Source organism: Molothrus aeneus, chromosome 29, assembly GCF_037042795.1.
Source record: "Molothrus aeneus isolate 106 chromosome 29, BPBGC_Maene_1.0, whole genome shotgun sequence".
NCBI classification, from domain to species: domain Eukaryota; kingdom Metazoa; phylum Chordata; class Aves; order Passeriformes; family Icteridae; genus Molothrus; species Molothrus aeneus.
The window spans coordinates 2,215,757-2,235,624 of NC_089674.1; the positions used below are offsets into that span (position 1 = coordinate 2,215,757).

At 58.4% G+C, this 19,868-nt stretch overlaps 2 protein-coding genes across 2 annotated transcripts; one reads left to right on the top strand and one right to left on the bottom strand.

Moving 5' to 3' along the window:
• The first annotated feature begins 1,314 nt into the window (after window positions 1-1,314).
• On the top strand, window positions 1,315-2,495 carry TM2D2 (TM2 domain containing 2). The gene is made up of 4 exons (XM_066567485.1): window positions 1,315-1,542; window positions 1,616-1,703; window positions 1,776-1,891; window positions 2,005-2,495. The coding sequence occupies exons 1-4, from the start codon at window positions 1,355-1,357 to the stop codon at window positions 2,216-2,218; spliced, it is 606 nt and encodes a 201-aa protein (XP_066423582.1). The 5' UTR covers window positions 1,315-1,354; the 3' UTR covers window positions 2,219-2,495.
• Window positions 2,496-3,260: 765 nt separating this feature from the next.
• On the bottom strand, window positions 3,261-17,062 carry PLEKHA2 (pleckstrin homology domain containing A2). Its single transcript, XM_066567484.1, has 12 exons — window positions 16,986-17,062; window positions 14,087-14,250; window positions 13,045-13,101; window positions 11,634-11,682; window positions 11,417-11,514; window positions 9,021-9,167; window positions 7,039-7,173; window positions 6,867-6,935; window positions 6,677-6,747; window positions 6,235-6,298; window positions 5,926-6,003; window positions 3,261-5,827 (listed from the first exon to the last, which is right to left on the bottom strand). The coding sequence occupies exons 2-12, from the start codon at window positions 14,225-14,227 to the stop codon at window positions 5,486-5,488; spliced, it is 1,251 nt and encodes a 416-aa protein (XP_066423581.1). The 5' UTR covers window positions 14,228-14,250; window positions 16,986-17,062; the 3' UTR covers window positions 3,261-5,485.
• Between the last annotated feature and the right edge of the window lie 2,806 nt (window positions 17,063-19,868).

Here is a 19,868-nt window from a genome sequence, read left to right on the forward strand (position 1 = left end):
CGCCCCGGAACCCAGCACGGACCCGGGCATCGGCACCGCCCGGGCACGGCCCCGGGACCCAGCACGGACCTGGGCATCGGCACCGCCCGGGCACGGCCCCGGGACCCAGCACGGACCTGGGCATCGGCACCGCCCGGGCACGGCCCCGGGACTGAGCACGGACCTGGGCATCGGCACCGCCCGGGTACGGCCCCGGGACTGAGCACGGACCGTGGAATATCCTGAGCTGGAAAGGATCATCAATTCCGACTCCCGGCCCTGCACAGACACCCCAACAACCCCACCCTGTTCATCCTTGGAAACGTTGTCCAAACCCTCCTAGAGCTCTGGCAGCCTCGGGGCTGGGGCCCTTCCCTCGGGAGCCTGTTCAGTGCCCCATCAGCCCTCTAGGGAAAGAACCTTTTCATAATGTGTTGGAAGCACATGAGAACACACCGTGTCAGCCCCTGGCTGGGCAATACCACAGGTACAGGTGAGCACGAGAAATTCCCCAGAATGAGAAGGCATCCCAGGCTTTGCCCTCCTCTACAAGCACCAAGCATACTGCCCTGTTCCACCAGTCAACCGTGGACAACCTGCCAGGGCAACTTCAGAGCTCTGCATCATCCTCCAGAAAAATCAGGAACAAACACCTGACAAACCCATCATATTAGGCGCAAGTAATGGCAAAGCGGAGTCAATTTACTGGGGGAAAGAGCAAAAATACACCCTGTCCTAGGCTGCCTCCCGTTCTCATAGGGCGGGCTGGCACTGGGGAAAGCCGCGCAGCACAACGGCCAGCTCGGACGGAATGAGTCGCTGAGCCGCCGCGCTGCCCGTTACCGGCAACGCAGACCCCTGAGAGCCCTTCTCCGGTGCGAAGGGTGTCCGCTCTTCGGGTGAGCGCGGCGGGCGCCCACCGAGGGAGGGGTCCCGGGGTCCCCGAGTCCCGGCTGGGCCCCGTTTGAGCCAGTTCGGCCCCGGTCGGGCCAAGTTTGAGCCGGTTCCACCCCGGGATTCGGTCCCGAGCGCCGCGCGCGGCGACACCAGCGCCCCGCCCCTCGCCTTCGCCCATTGGCCGGCAGGCCCCTCGGCAGCCAATCAGCTCCTCGTCCGGCGCGCACTCCCTCCGCCACGCCCTTCGCTGCCGCTTCCGCAGCTTTTTCCGCTTCTCTCGGACCAGCTGCGAGCGGCGGGCGCCCATTGGCTGCGGGAGCGGGGCGGCGGGTGCCCATTGGCTGCGGGAGCGGACCGGCGGGCGCCCATTGGCTGCGGGAGCGGACCGGCGGGCGCCCATTGGCTGCGGGAGCGGACCGGCGGCGCCCACTGGCTGCGGGCGGTGCGGCCCGAGGCCGAGCGGGGCGGCGGTGCCGCCATGGCGCCGCCCGTGGGGTACGCGCTGCTGTGCGGGCAGGCCGCGCTCCTGCTCGGGAACCTGCTGCTGCTGCACGGCCGCGGCCTCCCGGGCAACGACACCGAGCCCCGGGAGATGCCGCCGGGGCCGCCCGCCGCCGCCTGGGCTTACAGCGATCCGCGGGCGCCGCTCGTCCTCTGCACCTACCTGTGAGCACCGGGCCGGGGCGGGAGCGGGAGCGCGGCCTCCCGGGCTCCCTCACCAGCCTCTCCTTCCCCGCAGCCCCGATGAGTTCGTGGAGTGCGAGGAGCCGGTGGACCACGGCGGGAACGCCACGGCACAGCAGGAGCTGGGCCACGGCTGCGTGAAGGTGAGGGCGGGGCGGGGGCGGCCCCGGTGCCCCCCGGGCCCCGGTGAGCGCTGAGCGCTGCCCCCGCCGCAGTTCGGCGGCCAGGCCCACGGCGAGGTGGATCACACGCGAGTGCAGTGCCGGGCGCTGGACGGCATCGAGTGCGCCGAGCCGCGGAGCTTCCTGCGGGGCAGCCGGCCCTGCGTCAAGTAGGAGAGTCCCTGTCCCCTCCCGCAGCCACCGGACCGAGCCCCCCCGGGAGCACGGCTGGTCCGGCGGGGAGCGCTGACACTCGCTGACCCCGCCGCATCTTCTCCCGCAGGTACACCGGCCACTACTTCATCACCACTCTGCTCTACTCCTTCTTCCTGGGCTGCTTCGGAGTGGATCGGTTCTGCCTGGGCCACACCGGCACCGCCGTGGGGAAGCTGCTGACCCTGGGGGGCCTGGGCATCTGGTGGTTTGTGGATCTGATTCTGCTCATCACCGGGGGGCTGATGCCCAGTGATGGCAGCAACTGGTGCACGGTGTACTGAGGAGGGGCAGGGCTGGCCCCAGCTGCAGCCCCTGGGTGCCTCTGCTCGCTCCCAGCACCAGCCTGGCACAAACTGGACTTACAGGACTGTAACTCAGGGTGCACAGTTACTCTTGATAATGACTCTGTACCAACCTTGGACACAAAGTTGTTCAGGATATATTTTGCTCGTTTAAGATAATCTGGCTTCCCACTGCAAATAGTGACAGCTTCAGAAATCAGAGCTTGCAAACACAGGGGGTCAAACAAACAATAAAATCTGGAAGAAGCTGACTGCACCTACTTTGGGGATTAGTAGATCACAGCCACACAGAGATGAAGGCCATGGGGTCATGGGCCACCTGACAACTGGGAGCTGGGAAAGGGCCAGAGGTGCCATGGGGCAGCTCCTGTGTGGGTGCCAGGCACCCTTTGGGTGCTCCAGCCCCAGCACAGGGCACCTGCAGCACACAAAGGGTGCAAGAAACTCACACCCGAAAGAGGAAGCCCCACCAGCTGCAGGTTAAAAACTTACCAAGCTGAATAAAATGGGAAAAGGAAGCTGCAACAAGTCCCAGCCAGAGCCAGACACAAAATCTGTGTATGCAAATGTCCAGTCATATTTGAGATAAAACAGCAAACACATGCTCCCAGTTTGGCAGCTTCAGCTGGGGCGGGGGCAGGGGGAAGCTTTGTCCTGAAAATGCTATTCCTCAGCAGAACAACAGGGCTGGAAAGTCCATGGAGGGGGAAAAAGTTCTGCAGTGACCCAGAAAGAAAAACAAAAAACAATCCCATGTGCAAAGGCCCGCTATCATTAACAGCTCCAATGCCTCCAGCTCCCCACTGCCAGCTCACAGCAGGACCTTGGTCCAGCAGCTTCCCTCCTCCCCGAGGAACATTTGGGACCTTGGTCCAGAAGGAATTGTGATGTCCCTGCCCTCACCATGCACTTGTGAGCATGGGGAGCAGCCAGCAGTGCTCCTGGGCTCTCCCCAGCTGCTGCCCTGTCCCCCCACCCTGGTGGGGACAGCATTACCCAAAACACACAGTGCACATGGACATAACTGGGATTTCCTTCTTTATTTAAAAACAGGGGAGAAAGGGCATTGCAGCATGTACAGGCGAGGGGTGGGAAGCAGGGAGTCCCCACCCCGGGAGTCACAAGCACTGCCCCAGCCCTAAGAGCACTTGGAATCCCCAGCCAGCACTTCCAGAAACATCTGGAACCACGTGGGAATAGCAAACCCTTCTCTCCCACCGCTCTGCCCCCCACAAGGCACCCCAAATCTGCACCACACCCAGCAAAGCCCCACAGCACAGGAGGGAGCAGCTCTGGGGGGATGCCAGGAGCAAACACAGAGCTGAGGGGAAACCAGTTTGCTTTAAAATAACCACAAAGCTCCATCGAGCTCTGGCTGCACCCACCCAGCCCTCTGGAACAGGAGGGAAATCCCTCCCTCCCAACAGCATCTGTGCTCTGGACGGCTCTGGAGCCCAGCTGAGCTCCACACTTGTTAGAACCTCACCTTCAGCCTCTCTGCTGTCCTGGGGATGCAGGAGGGTGGGAACCAGCAAGAGGAATGTTGCAATATTGCTTGTAGTTTCTGCTCCTGGATAATTACCTGAATTGTGCAACAAGCCTCTGCTTTACCTTCCCAGGCCTGAGGAAACTGTGCAATTATCAAGCACCAGGAATACTCAGGAGTCTGTGGTTCCAAGGCCTTGCACAAAAGAACCATCGTCCCTCTGCATTCCCTGCTCTCCAAAACTGAGATCAGAACGCTGCAACTCTCTGATGGATGGGCTTGCCAAACTACTAAAACATTCCTGAAACAGTGTTAGGAGCCAAACAGCAAGTCAGCCTAAAAAAATGAAAGTTTCAAACTCTAGTGCAAATAAAGCAAAAAGGAGCAGAAAAAGGAACAGCAGGATCTAGGTAGCTACAAATAAATAACATTAACACTCGCCCCTGTACCGTTTGCACTGATTCCCACTCATTTTCATGGTGTCTGTGTTCTTCAGCACACAATTTGAGACTCTCTTCCCCCTCAACTTGGGGGACCCCATTCCTGCCTCCCCCAGCAGCAGGGAGGTACCTGTGCTGTGCCCATCCCACAGCAGCCCCACGGGGACCGAGGCAGGAAGGTACAACTGGCATCACATTGAGGTCAGTCAGGCTAATCAAGGCTCAGGCACAGCTGTCAAACAGCTGAAGGCCCCAAAAGGGCTGGGACAAACCAGATGTTCTGCTCCTGGGGAACACACTGGGCTGAGCTTGCAGAGCGGAGGACGTGCCACAGCCAGGGAAGTGAAAGGGGAGCTGAGTTCTCGCTTGGCACGCGGGGATTGCACACACTCGTGGGGTGAAGGTATCAGATCTCTGCCAAGGGAACACCTGGATTTTCTACACACTATTTATCACACCTACAGGAGCTCATCTGGTTATGGAAATGACGATTCACATTGCTCTAGAAACTCCTGCTGCTTTCCATCTCAGGCAGGCAGTGGGGGACTTGGCTGGACAAGTCTGCCCAGCTCCATCAGGGCTGGTTTTCATTGCTTTTTACTAAAAGCCCTTCACCATCTGGCACAGCTACCTGTGCCTGCCCAGGTGTGTGTAGTGCAAAACCAACATCACACCTGAGGATGCTCCCACCTGGGAGCCACTGTTGCTCTGGCTCATGCTCAGGAAGTACCAAAAGCCTTTGGAGGGGTTGAGCACCTGCCCAGGCTGGGGTTCAGCAGAAGCCACAGGTATAAAAAGACATAATTAAAAGCCGACAGATTGCTGATAAACCCTTGTGTGGGCAGTGGGAAGATCGGTCTCTGAGGGGATTAAGTCACTGTAAGGGGAAGCTGCAGTGAGTCCCCTGTGTGGGCAGCTGCAAGCTGGTGGCTCCCAGCTCTGCCCTGGGGAATCCGAGCAGCAGAAAAGGGGAGAGAAACATTTGACAAACACAAGAAAGGCCACACTCCCCGTCATGCCTTCAAAACCTCCTGCCACTTCCTCCAGACCTAGTTTGTGGGGGAAACAATGCAATTGCTGAAGATGTCCCCTTGTACAGGCCCCCAGCACCTCCTGCCCTGCACAGCGAGCGCCAGAAGCACCTTCCAAGACATGGAACCACCGGGGGCCAGGCTTGGGCAGGAGCAGCCAGGGACCCCACGCCCCGCAGAGCACCAGGACGTGGGTGCAGACAGATCCTGCATCGCAGGGAAGGCTGTGCTGGAGGGAAGGGGGCACTTTGTGCGTCCCAAACAGACCCTGGGGAGGCTTGGTCCCTGCTCAGACATCAGAGGTCCGGATGCTTTCATCATCCAGGTCGAAGGCGAACGGCTTCTCCTTGAGGGGCTGCGGCTCGGAGCGGTGCCGCAGGCGCGTGCCGGGCCCGGCCTGGCGCTCCGTCAGCGCTGGCACCAACACCGAGGAGTCCCTGAGCGGGGCTGGCAGCGCCCCCAGCCCCGGCTGCTGCCCCTCGGCCCGCGGCACCGGCGTCCAGGGCTGCCAGGAGCTCGTGGAGGGCGCCCTGCATGAGGATCGCCGCTCCTCCGCCGACGGCCGCAGCTGTGAGGGGCCCGCGGAGCCGCCGGGCCTGGCCACGGAGGTGGATCTCATAAAGGACATCTCCTGCAGGGACAGGGCAGATAATCCGCTGAGTAAATATCTTGCACGTTGGTAAAATCTCCATTTGACAGTAAAGGGGAAATTGAAAGTCTGTCACCTACCCTGGGACGGGTTTTCAGGGCCTGCACGGCGGCTGTGATTGCCCGGATCCAGCTGTGCATCTCCTCAGGACTGTCTGCCTGCAAACACAGCAGCCCCAGTGAGGTTCAGCTGTCCTGGCACTGCCAAAGTTCAGCTCTGCTCCCACTAACAGCCCCTATTATAAATAATCCCAAGGGAGAAGGGAACCCCCACAGTTCTCCCTCACACTCATGTGTTACAGCCCCATCTGCTCATGTTCACTGGTGTTCACTCATTTCTTGAGAGCTGAACTTTCTGCCCCAAAAATTATCCTGGCCTCAGCTGCTCACCTGGATGTAAAAGGTCCTGGAGCTCGTTATGATTTCAAAAAGGTTGTCTCGCATAAGGAGGTCACTAGAAACAGTGAGAAAGAGACAGTCACACCCCAGCAGCCATCGTGGACAGAAAAACACCTGTATTTATCTTCAAATCTGGAGTGTGCCAGGGAGGAACATATTGAAGGCAAACCTTGGATCTCATTGGGATCTTTTTAGCCTTCTCTATTCTTTAGTTTAGTTTTAGTATAGCAGAATAGAATGGAATGGAATAAAATAGAATAGATTAATAAATTAGCCTTCTAAGAACATGGAATCAGATTCATTTCCTTCCTTCTCAGACAGGGGACCCTGAAAACACCCCACATGAGCAGCTGGAGCAGCCCAAGCTCCCTCTGGCTGCTCTGGCCTGAGCCAGCCTGGGGCCAGGGCAGGGAAACAGGGGTGGGAGCATTACCCAGACTTGACCAGGCACTCGTGGGTCTTGCAAACATCTTTCAAGAGAATCGAACGCAAAGGCTCCTTGTCCTGCAGAGGTGAGAGGAGACAGTGCTGGGCTTGGCTGGCCCCAGGGTGGGCATGTGCCCCCCCAAGAGGAGGAGGAGGAGGTGCCAGAGCCCTGCTGGGGTCCTGGGAGAGCTGCTCACCTGCTCACACTTGTAGTAACTGATGGAAAACTCATCCAGAACAAAGTACCGCCGCTTCCAGCTCTTCCTCTGGAAAAGAGCAGGAGATTGGGTGCTCATTCCTGCCGCTCTCTGTGGAGGTCCTGCAGGCAGAGCACCCCCAGAGCAGCCCCAGCCCATGCCTGGCACTCACCACGTTGCCCTGCTTGACACAGAAGCCGCTCTTGAGCGGGGCTGGCCCGGCAGGGGGCTTGGTGGCCGAGGGGGGGATGTAGCTCTGCGAGCGCCTCAGCAGAGGGTGTGTGCCCACCTCGCTGCCCTCCCCGTCCTGCAGAGGGAGAACACAGCCCCTGTCAGCAGGGAGGCAGCCCAGGACAGCCAGCTGCAGGGAAAAGCCACCTGACACAAGCCCCGAGTGAAGAGTGCGAGCCAAGGGCTCGTGGAAGCGCTGAACATGGGCAGGGAATGAGCCCAGAGCTGATGTTCTCTCATTGTGTGCAGCTCCCTGGTGCTATTCCCCCTCTTGCAACCATGTGTTAAAAACCAGGAATCAGAAGGGCTGCAGAGAAGCAATTTGAGGGCTGAAGGTAATCCCCTGCAGCAGGGGAGTTTACAGAGCCCACCTGCCTGGCTCATCCTGCACAAAGAGGTGACTCAACAGCATCACTGAAGGTATGAGGAGAACAAGAACCACCAGACAAACACAAGTTGGAAAGGAATGCTTTAGAGAAGGCAATATACCACAGGAATAAATTGCTCAGAAAAGCCATCAAGTCTCTGATTCTCATTTTCAGAGCCAAGTTCTCCCACAGATACTTGGGTGTTAGGAGCTCAGGAAGGGAAGCTGTGCCTCCTCTGGCCCCAAGCTGTCCCTCCCAAGTGCAGTGCTCAGTGCTGTGAGCACAAAGGGGCTGTGGCCACGACCACGTGCCCAGCACCCAGCCCTGGCTCCCCTGAGCACATCCCAGTGCACCCCAAAGGCCAGACCCACCCCAGGAGCACTGGGATCCCAGTGCACCCCAAAGGCCAGACCCACCCCAGCAGCGCCCTCCCTTCCCCCCAGCAGCACAGAGGATGGCTGAGATGAAACATCTTCTGCACTCAGCTTCTTCCCCATCCCTCAGAGCCCTTCCTCCCTGGGCTGAGGTTTGAGCATTGCCATGGCAGCCGCTGCCAGCCTTATATGGCCCCACAGCAGGGACTGCGGTTTGGGTGAACCTGCCTGCCCAGCACCTTCCACAGCTGCTTACGTGTCCCCAGGACACACCAGCAGCTTTTTGTCTGCCTCAAAGTGCTGCCCAGCCCTGCAGAGAGCAGTGCAGCACAGCTGCAGCACCACGATGGGGATGCCACCCACACCCCGAGCCAGTGCCAGTTCTGTTGGGCATTGCACAGGGGGTTTCCAGAGCAGAGGTGGGGACACTCCTGCAGCCAGGAGTGTCACACGCCCCGAGGCTGGGGTGATGCTCCTGAGCGTGGGACTCCCCTCTGCAGTCCTGCAGCAGCACAGCCAGGAAACCACAGACACACCCAGGAAGCTGCAGCAGGGGAATGGCCATTTCACACGGGGGGGGGAAAGCAGCAAGAGCACGGAAATATTCTGGCAGCTGATGCACCACCTCCAAAAAACCCCTCTGCACCCCACAGCCCTCCCTACACCTCTGCACCCTGCCTAACCCTGTGGCCAGGGAAGTTAAGAGCATCCGCCAGCAGAAACTGCTGCAATGACCTAAGTCTCCACTCTATTTTTAGTGCTGCCACTGATAAGAGTTGAAGTGAGACCCAGAGCTGGACAAGTGCCCGAACATGGGAGATACTGATGGCCACGTGCACGCCCAGCTGCGTGCCAGGGAAGGGATGCAGAGCCACAGCAAGAGGTGCCACCAGCCCTGGGACAGTCCCTGTGGCTGCTGTGGTGGGACACCAGACACAGGGCTCCTCTGCCCTGGGTACCTAAACAGGATTTGCACCCAAGACACGTGGGTGGGTGGATGGTGATGGCCAGGAAGCCGAGCAGATTCATGACCTTCTCCTCCTCACACCCCCTCATCTCATCAGACTTCAGAGTGAGAAAAAGTAGAGGTGTTCAGGGTGCTGAGAGCAGCCATTCATACCTGCAGAGGAAAGGGCTTGCAGGCACGCTGTTTCCAGGAATGAAACTGCAAACCAGCTCACCTGGTTGATGGAGATGGGCGTGTGGACCACCACCCCCCCAACAATCTCAGTTTTGTAGGCCACCTGGGTCTTCCTCTCCTGGGCCTGGGGCACCACTGGAGGCTTTGTGATTTCTGTGGCCGGTGGGACGCTGCCACCCTTTGGCACCTGTGGGAGAAAGGAAGGGATGAGGGGCACAGGGTGACCATGCTGGGCACCCCATCTCTGCCCAATGCAGCCACATCCCTTCAGAAAACAACTCCTGGCCAAGCATCCCAGGGTGTGGAACCCCCTGGGCACAGGGTGACCATGCTGGGCACCCCATCTCTGCCTAATGCAGCCACATCCCTTCAGAAAACAACTCCTGGCCCAGCACCCCAGTTAGGGAGGGTGTGGAACCCCCTGGGCAGCAGGAGACACCCAGAGAAGAGATGAGAGGAGCTCAGTGATTAAAGCATCCCTTCACAGGCGCCTGTGATTCGCCTCTGCAGCTCAGTGAGTTTGTGGGACACTTGCTCCTTTAATTGTCCCCGCTCCATTTACAGCCAGGCTTAATGAGGAGCTGGGGCTGGCTAACGAGGCTGAGCCAGGCACTGCTGTGACCCCAGAGCTGGCTGTGCCCCCCCTGCGTGGCCCCACACCCCTGGGCAGAGGCTGGGCTGCAGCAATGCAGCTCCCAGCACTGCCATCCTCCCCTCTCCCTTCCCTGCTCCTTCCCTTGGACAGAAAGGGCAGTTTCCAATAAGTTTAGTTAGTAAAAAGCAAAGAAAGCAAAGGCAGTTTAGTAAAAAGCAATGAAAACCAGCTTCCCCCTTCCCATCCCTGCACTTCAGCTGCCCTAATGCCACCCCTCACTGCCTTCCCCCAGAGCAGGGCAGAGTGACAGCAGCACCACATCCCTGGCTTTCCCAGCCAGCCAGGGCCAGCTCCTCCCTGAAGGGCTGGACGAGCCGGTTGGCCAGCTGGGACACAGCCAGAGTGGGGAAGGGCTGGCCGAAATCAGGCCATGGAAAGCACCACGGCTTCTTGCAGAAGCAGAAGGTGCATCTCATTATTGTGCTGTCAGCCCAGCTCTGCCAGCCTGGCAGAATCCCCCTGGCCCAGAGGCAGCGACCCTGGAGGACACTGCTGACAGTACAGCCAGACACAGAGCCCAGGCAGGCTCTGGCTACAGCTCTGGAGATGGAGTCTGTGGCCAAGAAAGAGAAGGCACGAGCCAGAGCTGTGTGGCAGCTGCAGGTGCAAAGGTTGTCACACTTAATGTATTTGCAGACAAAGAAAGAAAATACAAGCCAGGCCTGATCTTGCAGATGAGTTTCCCAGAGACTACACCATGGCACTCCAGGGATTTTAAAGAAAAAACCCATAGATAGGCCCCAATCAAACTGTTTACATGACTTTTCCTTACATTTAGTTTACACACCCTAAACAACACGCATCAGTGCATGACCTAATAAAACTCTGCTCATGTTATGCATTGGCCCTACTGTTGTATTCACAGGCCCTCTGAACAGAGAGAAGCTGTGAGACAAGCAGAGAAGAAGGAAAACACAATTCTGATCTTGCTTGCTGTGCCAAAGTAGAATGCAATGTGGAGATTGTTTGCCCAAAGTGAGGATGTTCTGTTCCCTTGGCCTGTCAGGGCCAGGTGTGTGTGTGTGTGTGTGGGACTGTCATGGGACAGCCACGAGAGAATGAGAGTGTGAGCAGTGTGAGCAGTTGTGAGCAAGAGTGAGTGCAGGGCAGATTCAGTACTTAGTATAGTATAATAAAGTCATTAATGAGCCTTCTCTCCCCTTTGCTGGAGTCACTTTTGATTTACAATACCCTACTGCTCACTGCAGGTGAGCCCCCAGAAGAAGCCCCTTCAGCAGAAGCCCCCAGCCCTTTCCCAGAGACCCCTGTCCAGGCAGAATCCATCCTGGAGCTCCCAGCCCATGCCCTGGCGGTGCCCAGGAGGGAGCAGGGCACATCCCATGCTGCCAGGAGCAGCAGGCACCGGGTCAGTGCCCATCAGCTCACGGCCCTGTGAGCACAGCAGCACAGCACAGGAGATGGCAGATGAAGCCCTCTGGATGCAGGCACAGCCTGCCTCGCCGTGCCCCACAGTGATTCGCTGCCTCATCACAAGAGCCAGCATTCCAGGGAGAATAAAAACGGAATAAATAAGTTACTGAAGCACAATAAAGCCAGCCTTTGACGGGCACAGTGAGGCCAGATCCCAGCCAGCAGGAGCAACGGGAGGAGGAGGAGGAGGAGGAGGGCCTGGATGGCTCCCACAGGACCTTCCTGGGGCACAGCTGCTGTCCCCCACAGCTGGGCTGGGAGGGTGAAGGAAGAGGCACAAGCAAACCTCAGCCATAAGGATCCCTGGGGATGGTGGAGGGAACAACTGAGAGGAGCATGAAGTAACCTACCGTGATCTTACTGGCCCTGTTCAGTGCCTCCACCCAGTCCTGCAGGTCCTTTTGGTCACTGGCTTGCAAGAAATAGCGCTGGGAGAGAGCGTTGATAACTGCCAGAGGAGGAAGGACAAGGAGAGAAGGATTCAGAAGGGTTCATGGGGCACCCACACTGCAGCTTCCCGTGGGAGGCTGTCCCCCCACTGAGCCCACCAAGACCCCACTCACTCACCAAAGCAGAACGGAGTTTTAGGCTTCTGTTTTGGGGTGGCAATGCTAACCTGTGACACAGCAAATCAGGGAGAAAAATTAGAGATAACAGCACGTGCTAGTGGCGGGCAGAAAAGCTGGGAGTGTCCACCCACCCACCCTGCTCCCTGCCTGGGCTCTGCCAGCCCAGCCAGGACCCCTGAGCAGGACCCCAGACACACGAGGGCAGCTGGAGCTGCAGCACAGCTGTGCCAGCTGAAGGGAACTGGCCCGTGTCAGAGCACATGCAGCACAGGGTGCTGGCTCCCAGGGGAAGGTCAGCACTGAGCCAGGACTTCCATCCCCTGCATCCCCTCAGGCACTGGCTGAGCTGCACAGCAGAGGACAGAAAGCTTTCAAAGGACCTGAAAACATCCATTCTCCTGGATTAACACAGTCACTCTCATCAGCAATTAAGAGAATTGAGGGATAATAGTGGGGGTTTTTCCCTGAAGAGTAGGAATCGTTTATATAAGAATAATATTCCTTGAGGCTCCACAAACAACATTCGTGGAGTATTTATTCTGACAGTCCTCCTCCTTCAAAGCCAGTCCATAATGCTTTAAATATGTTTTCTCAAGCAAACCTCCCTTTTTCTGGTGTATTTACTGTTGGTAGTTCCAGCCACTGACAGAACCCAACCCCGCAGTTTGTGACCAAATGCTGTCCTGCAGCAATTTTCATTTAAACTAAAACCTATGTAATTTGTGAGGCTCTTTCCAAAATGGGGAAGGCTCAGCCTCCCAGCATTGCTTCATCTGCGCTTAATTTATAAATCATGATTCAGCAGGAACAGGAAGATCTGTCCAAGGCTATATCCAGCTCCAGGATAAAGCAGCCACCAGCCCCACACTCCCCCCCAGCAGCTGAGGGGCCACTTGCAGGAGGAGGAGGAGGAGGATGGTGGCAGCTCCACTCTCCACACACAGCCACAGCTCTGCCTCACTGCACTGCTCCTGCCTTCCCAAGGAGACTGGGTAACCCCCTTGAGACACACAGGTGACTTTCCAGAAGGTCTGATCCTTCAGGGCACTGCCCTCTGAGCAAGGGGAGAGCTCCTGGAGCACTGCTCAGCTGATTGCCCAGCTCACACCAACACCACGCTGCTGTCCCCACTCAGCCCTGGCCACCCCCTGGCCTTCCTCACAGCAGAGCAGTTCCTCTTCCTCCTGCAGCCCAGCCTTGCACCCTGTCCCGTGCCACTCCAGGATCTTTGTGCTGGGGGGTCCCTCCCTGCTCCCCACAGCCCTGCTCAGCTTCATCCCAGGGAGATGGAGCCCAGGCAGGACCAGCAGCTGGCCTTGGGTGCTTCCCATTGCCTCTCCTGGGAATGGCACAGGGATAAGGGGAAATCAGGGAGCACTCACCTTCCCTGTGCCCCACCCCAACATTACCTTGGAGATGTAGGTCAGCTGCAGAGATCCGACAGCACCCGCTCCGATGGCCAGGTTCTGCAACACACAGGGGAGCAGTGGGAGGTAAATGACAGGGAGAAGGTGGCAGGGGCAATCCAGCCTGTCGTTTGTGCCCTTGGGCTCAGGCAGCAGCTGCCTCCCTCAGCCACTTCCCTGTCCTGCACCTGCTTCAGCCCAGACCCCTCAGCAGTGGGAGCAGCCCTGCTGTGCTCCTTGGGACAGTTCTGGAAACCACAGAGGGCACAGAAGAGCTGGAGCCTGGTCATGAGAGACACTGACACAGCAGGCGGGGGCCTGGGGAGACCTGGGGTGATGCCTGCTCCAGGGAGGTGGGATGTGTAGGAGCATTGGGGGGCAGGACGGTGGGGATGGATGGAGATGAGAGATCTCTGCAGCCAGGTGGGGAATTTGGGGTTTATTGCAAAGGGCCAAGGGCAGGGCTCTGCTGGGAGCTGCCAGGCACAGCTCAGAGCAGGACTGAGAGAAGAGAGGGGGAGAGAGGATGAGAGGGTGAGAGAGTAAGAGAGGCAAGAGAGCAAAAGCATAAGAGAGTAAAAGGGGATGAGAGTGAGGTTCCCGTTCCAATACCATAAATCTTCTTCTGTGTTGAATATTCTGATTCTCACTAACCAATCTACTACAAGATACAAATCCTATAGCATTTCCATACAGCCTATAAGAATCATTACATTACCATACTGTGTTACATTTTAAACCTTAAAAACTCCTCTTTAGACCCTTTGTGCTAAGCTGGCAGGGTCTGCTCTGACTTTTGGACTTGTCTGCAAGCAAAGAGTCTTGTTCCATCAAAAGGGGATTACCTTCAGCCAGCCACACCATTGTTTTCCAGTTGTTCAGTAACTAAAAGATCTCAAATCTTGCTTTAATTTCAATCTCGCTTATAGTTTCTATATCCTCAAAATCATTTGCCAGACAATCATATTTATAAGGCTTTCCTGTTTCATCTTCCCCAACAGGGATGTGCCCACAGACCCACTGTCAGCTTTAGGGACATGCCCACCTGAGGATTGTCCATGTACCACAAGAGGTGGTTGGCCTGGGTGTCCAGGATGAAATACCTCCGCAGAAACTTGCCACAGGTCTCATTTTCCTCAATGTCCAGGAAGCCACAGATCCGGTTCTGTCGGTCCAGGTACGGCATGCCGGGCTCCTTCTGGCATCACCCTGTGATGGATGGGGGCAGGCAGGGGCAGGTGGGTGCCCTGCTCCCCAGGGAGCTGCCCCCTCATCCGTGGCACCCAACCTGTCCCAGGTGTTCCAGGATGCCAGCACAGCCACTCAGCCACAGCTCCTGTGATGGATGAGGGCAGGCAGGGGCAGGTGGGTGCTCTGCCCCCACATCCACAGCACCCAACGTGTCCCAGGTGTTCCGGGATGCCAGCACAGCCACTCAGCCACAGCTGAGCTCTCTGGAGGGAGATGGGAGGGACAACGTCCAACCCACCACTGCCAGCCCCCAGAGCCACCAAACCCCATGAGCGAGGCCAGAGCAGCCACAAAGGATCTGCCACAAGACACCAGATCCCTGAGAGCTGTGGTGAGCAATAATCCCAAAGCAGAGTGCTGGAGAGAGCCTGAGCACACTCCCAGGAAACGGGGAACAATCTGCAACTCCAGCAGAAAATCCCTGCAGCCAGGATGTCGAGTCAGCAGGGAAAACAATGACCCATCCCAGCAGGGCCACGCTGTGTCCCCGGCTCTGCCAGGGGCATGGACCCTGCCCAGCACTGCCCCTCACCCTGGAGGGATCCTTCAAGGCCCCTGGGCTGCTGTAGGAGCACCATCATCACTCCCAGCCCTGTGTGGGGAGCAGAACCAGCACCAAGGGGCCAGGGGAGGCAGGATGGGTCCCCCTGCCCAGGGCACAGGGTGGAGGGCAGGGATGAGAGCAGCCGTTACCCAAAGGATGTGAGTGAACCCAGTGTGGTTTGTCTGGCAGGAGAGTGAGTGGTGATCACGCAGGTGCCAGAAGCAGAGCTACACAAATAAAAGAACTCATGCAGCAAAAGGAGGAAATACTATTTTTGAGCTGCAGTGGAGTGGGGCCCGGGGAGGTGAGGGTTGTGCAAGAGCTGGGGTGCAGCTGCAAAGGTAGAGGAGACAGAAAAGGAGTCAACCTGCTGTGAGGATCTCAGTCTACCACCAACATTTCAGAGATGGGTATCTTGGCTCACAGGGACCATGCTGCTGCAGGGGGAGAGATTGTTTTAGACCAACGACAGTGCCCTGGCACAAGGGTTTCTGTGGGCACTTCAAGGCTCACTGCTCTTTTGTGGGGTTATTTTTGTGGTGGGGAAGCACATGGAAAACCAATCCCTAGGTACCTTCAACCATACCAACACGTTCAGAGCAAACCTCATAAACCCTTCCTTCTGCTGACAGCAAAGGTCTAGGGATTTCTGCTTAGGAGGTGGATGAGGAAGGAGCAGAATGTGCCACAGGCAGCACAGAGATGAGCCCCCAGCCCCATGGGACACCTCTTGGGGGTCTCCATGTCCTCCCACCACCATCCTGCATTACAAACTCATCCCTCCTGTGCACACTGACCTCAGGCTGCACTTGGAGATGCCCAAAGCTGTGAGCAGAGGAGATTGGGATTGCCCCACACTCTGCACCAAGTCAGCCAAGTTCCTGTCCCCTCGCATCCCACCAACCACAGAACACAAATGGTCTCTCTTGGGAGCCACCAAAGAACTGCACTTTTCCATAAGAAAATGATAAAAGTAGCATCTCCAGCCGTGCTAAGGAAATCCAGGAGAGTCAGAAAATGCTCAGTTTCCTAGTGAAGCCTATCAGAGACTTCCAGGACTCTTCCCTACTTCTGAAGCAACTGACTTGCCTACTTTTTAAATCACAATATCCCACCACAAAAAGCATCCCTTTCCTGACTCTGTGAATAACAAGGCAAGCTATTGGGCTGCAGAAGAAGATTTACAGCAACACCACCCCCTTGCCTGCCTGGGCCAAAGGGAAGTGCTCCCCAGGGAGAGGCAGGAGGTGCAGGGCACTGTCCGTGCAGCACCCAAGGGTGGCTCAGAGGCCTCGTGTGCAGCCACCCAGCCAGACTTTCCGGGAAGCACCTCAGGATGCCCTGCACGGTCACGGCTGCCCGTGCCCTGCTCTGTCCCGGCACAGCAGCAGAAAAACCCCGGTGCCATGGGGGAGCCGGCATTTGGAGCATCGCAGCCGCGCTGCCGGGAAGCATCGCCTCGGCACCTCCCTCCACAGCAGCCGGCGCACCTGTGGGCAGCCACAGCGTCCTTCTCGTCCTCTCTCACACCTGGATGAGCCTCCCTCCGTTCCAGGAGGACTGGGACGTGCCCGGTGCCCCGCAGCGGCTGCAGCAGCGCTTCCTCTCACCTGCGCTTGCAGAGGAGCTCCCACGCGGCCGCGTCTGTCGCGACCCACGAGACAGACGCCCAGCAACTCGCTCCTACTAATGGCAGATCTTTGCCTTCATGAAACTATCAGCCTGTCGGGAGGAAGGCTGCATACAGCTCTTCATCTGCCGCAAAGATTCGGAGAACACACACAGAGTAGCTGCAAATCCCCACCACCAGCCTGCCTCCAACCCCACGGGCTTCGGGCGAGGATTCGGTGCCTGCAGCATTCCCGGAGCTCCCACGGGGCAGAGCCGCCCTCGCTGCCCCCATCGAGCCGCTGGCACCGGGAGGGCTCCGCTCCAGCCCCGGCACGGATGGTGCAGCTGCAGGAACCGGAGCCTCCGCCAGGGACAGGGGGACCAGCGCTGTCCGGAGCCGCGGGGCGCGGACCCTGCAGCCCGGGGGGTTCGGGGGCAGGGAGAGGGAGGGGAGGGGACATTGAGGGCTCCCAGCCCGGCCCGTGGGGTCTCTGGAGGCGGCTCGGTGGCCACGCGTGTCCCCCCGGGTGTCACTTACCCCGTGGCGTCCCTGGGCTGCGCGCCCCGGGCGGGCGGGGGGCGGCGGGCGCTGCGAGGAGGACAGGAGGACGGACGGACAGACGGACGGACGGCCGGGAGGCGGAGGGGGTGTGCCCCTGGCTCCGCCGTCGCTTCTTTCCGGGTTAATTACGTCTGTCATTAGCAAACCCGGCCCCGGATGTGAGTGCGGGGCGCGGGGCGGCTCCGCGGGGCGGGGGGGGTCGGTGTCCGTCTGTCCGTCCCATCGCCGTCTGTCCGCCTCCCTCCCGCGGCTCCGGGGGCTCCGCCGGTGGGAGGGCTGGGGGCAGCCCGGTGCCCTCCCGGTGCCCGCCTGTTGCGGGTCCTCTGCATCCCCCGGGCGGGGAATTCACCCCATTCCCGGTGAATCCCCCCAGACCCGGCACAAAACAACTCGGGCGGTGCTCGAGGCCGGCACTGACAGAGATGAGCCGCCCCCTTGGCGATTCCTGCAAGAGCATCTCTTGGGGAAGCTGCTGCCGGGTGGATTTGGGAGCAGGAAACACCCGCTGCCCCCGGGGAAGCCCCACTTTCTCTCCGAAACTCCATCTGGCCCCGATGCACTTTCTCCCGGCGCGATCTTGGTGCAGCAGAAGATTTACAGCAAAACCAAGGCAGCGCGGGGATCTCGCTCACGGACACGCGCAGCCCCTGTCCGTGCCACGCCAGTCCCACTGCTGCCTTCTCCCGGCATCCTGGAGGTCCCGAGCCCTCCCTCTCTCCCCTTCCCTCCCTTTGCAAACACGAAACTGTTTCAGGGTTTTCGTAGCGAGGCTCCTCTCGCAGCCCCTGTGACCCGCCGGAGCCCACAGGGCAGCGCTGCGTTCCGGGCACGGTCACACGGCAGCGACTCACAGCGCTGCTCTCCCTTCGTTCCGAGAGCCTGGCCGCTCTCCCAGACTCTCCAATGCGTTTTTGTGCTGTAACGTGTGGGGGGGTGCAAGCCCCTGGCGCTCACTGAGATACCCCATCGGCAGATGAGGGAAGCCCGGGGCAGGGAACGTCTCTGCCACGGGATCTTTGGAGATTCCACCAGCAGCCAGAGAGCCCCGTGCAGTGCAGCCGTGATATTTTCTGAAAAATCCTTTCCTTAGGATTTATTCCCCCGAGAAGCTGAGAGGCCTCAGGAGCAAAATGTAACCAATGATTATCTGCTGCTGTGGAATGCAACAGGTGCATCTGGGATTGGTCTCATGTGGTTGTTTCTAATTAATGGCCAATCACAGCCCAACTGCCTCAGACTTTCTGTCCGAGCCACAAGCCTTTGTTATCATTTTTTCTTTTTCTATTCTTAGCCAGCCTTCTGATGAAATCCTTTCTTCTATTCTTTTAGTATAGTTTTAATGTAATATATATCATAAAATAATAAATCAGCCTTCTGAAACATGGAGTCAGATCCTCGTCTCTTCCCTCATCTGAAAACCCCTGTGAACACCCTCACACACCGAACCAGCTCCATTCCGTGCTTTCTCTGGCGGTTTTGCTTTCCCTGGCAAGGAGAGGCTGCGGACGCGGTTCTCTCTCTCTCTCTCACAGCGTTTATTGGACCGGCGGCGCTGGGACCCTCCCTTGGAGCATCCCGCCCGTCCCTAGGCTAGAGCAGGAGCAGCGGGAGCTCAGAGCCAGCCCAGCAGCATCGTCCCGGCCAGGGCCGTGGCCAGGAGCCCGCCGGGGGGAGGCAGGGCGGTTCCCCCGCCGTTCCGGGAGCCCCGAGCCGCCGGCCCGTTGCAGTCGTCGCTGAAGCAGCAGCGCACGGTGGCCCCGCCGGAGCCGCCGCGCCGAGCCTGGTCACAGAAGGACTTGTAGGAGCAGGATTTAATGATGCTGTCTGCAAGGAAAGGCGCGGGGACAGAGGGTCAGGCGCTGCCGGGAACCCGGCTTAGAGCGGCACAGGAGAAGGGACCCCTCAGTGCAGCACGGAATTAACGCATCTCCCTCCTCCCCACAAGCAGAAGCCACCTCCTGCTCCGCCTCATGTCCCCCTGCTTCTCCTCACCCTCTGGTTCTCAGCCCCTCTGATCCTCTCCAAGACCCTCTTGTTCCCTCCAAGACCTTCTGGCCCTCTCCAAGATCCTCTTGTTCCCTCCAAGACCTTCTGGCCCCCTTCAAGACCCTCTGGTCCCCTTCAAGACCCTCTGGCCCTCTCCAAGATCCTCTTGTTCCTTCCAAGACCCTCTGGCCCTCTCCAAGATCCTCTTGTTCCCTCCAAGACCTTCTGGCCCCCTTCAAGATGCTCTGGCCCCCTTCAAGATCCTCTGATCCCCTTCAAGACCCTCTTGTTCCCTCCAAGATCCTCTGGTCCCCTTCAAGACCCTCTGGCCCTCCTCAAGACCCTCTGGCCCCCTTCAAGATCCTCTTGTTCCCTCCAAGACCCTCTGGTCCCCTCCAGGACCCTCTTGTTCCCTCCAAGATCCTCTGCCCCCCTCCAAGATCCTCTGCCCCCCTTCAAGACCCTCTGGTGCTCCCCCCTTTCCCCCCTTTCCCCCCTGGCCCCCCAGCCCAGGCGCTCACTGGGTGCAGTGATGGTGGAGCAGGCGTCGGCGTACTGGGGGCAGCTGTGGGATCCCTGCTGGTTGCAGTCGTTCTCGTTGGATGCCACGCATTTGTGGCATTTCAGAGCTTTGCCTGGGTGAAGATGAGGAGGAGGAGTGAGGGTGAGAGCAATGCACCATCCCAGAGCCCCCAGTGCCCCCGACAATCACACACAGCCCAGGGACTGGAGGGGTCACAGGTGAGGGTTGGCACCAGACAGAGCCAAGCCACGAGCAGGAGCTACCATACCATAGCAGGATGCAGGATGGGGCACCTATGCACAAATTTTAATTTAAAATTTATTCATTTATAATTATTATTATAATAATTA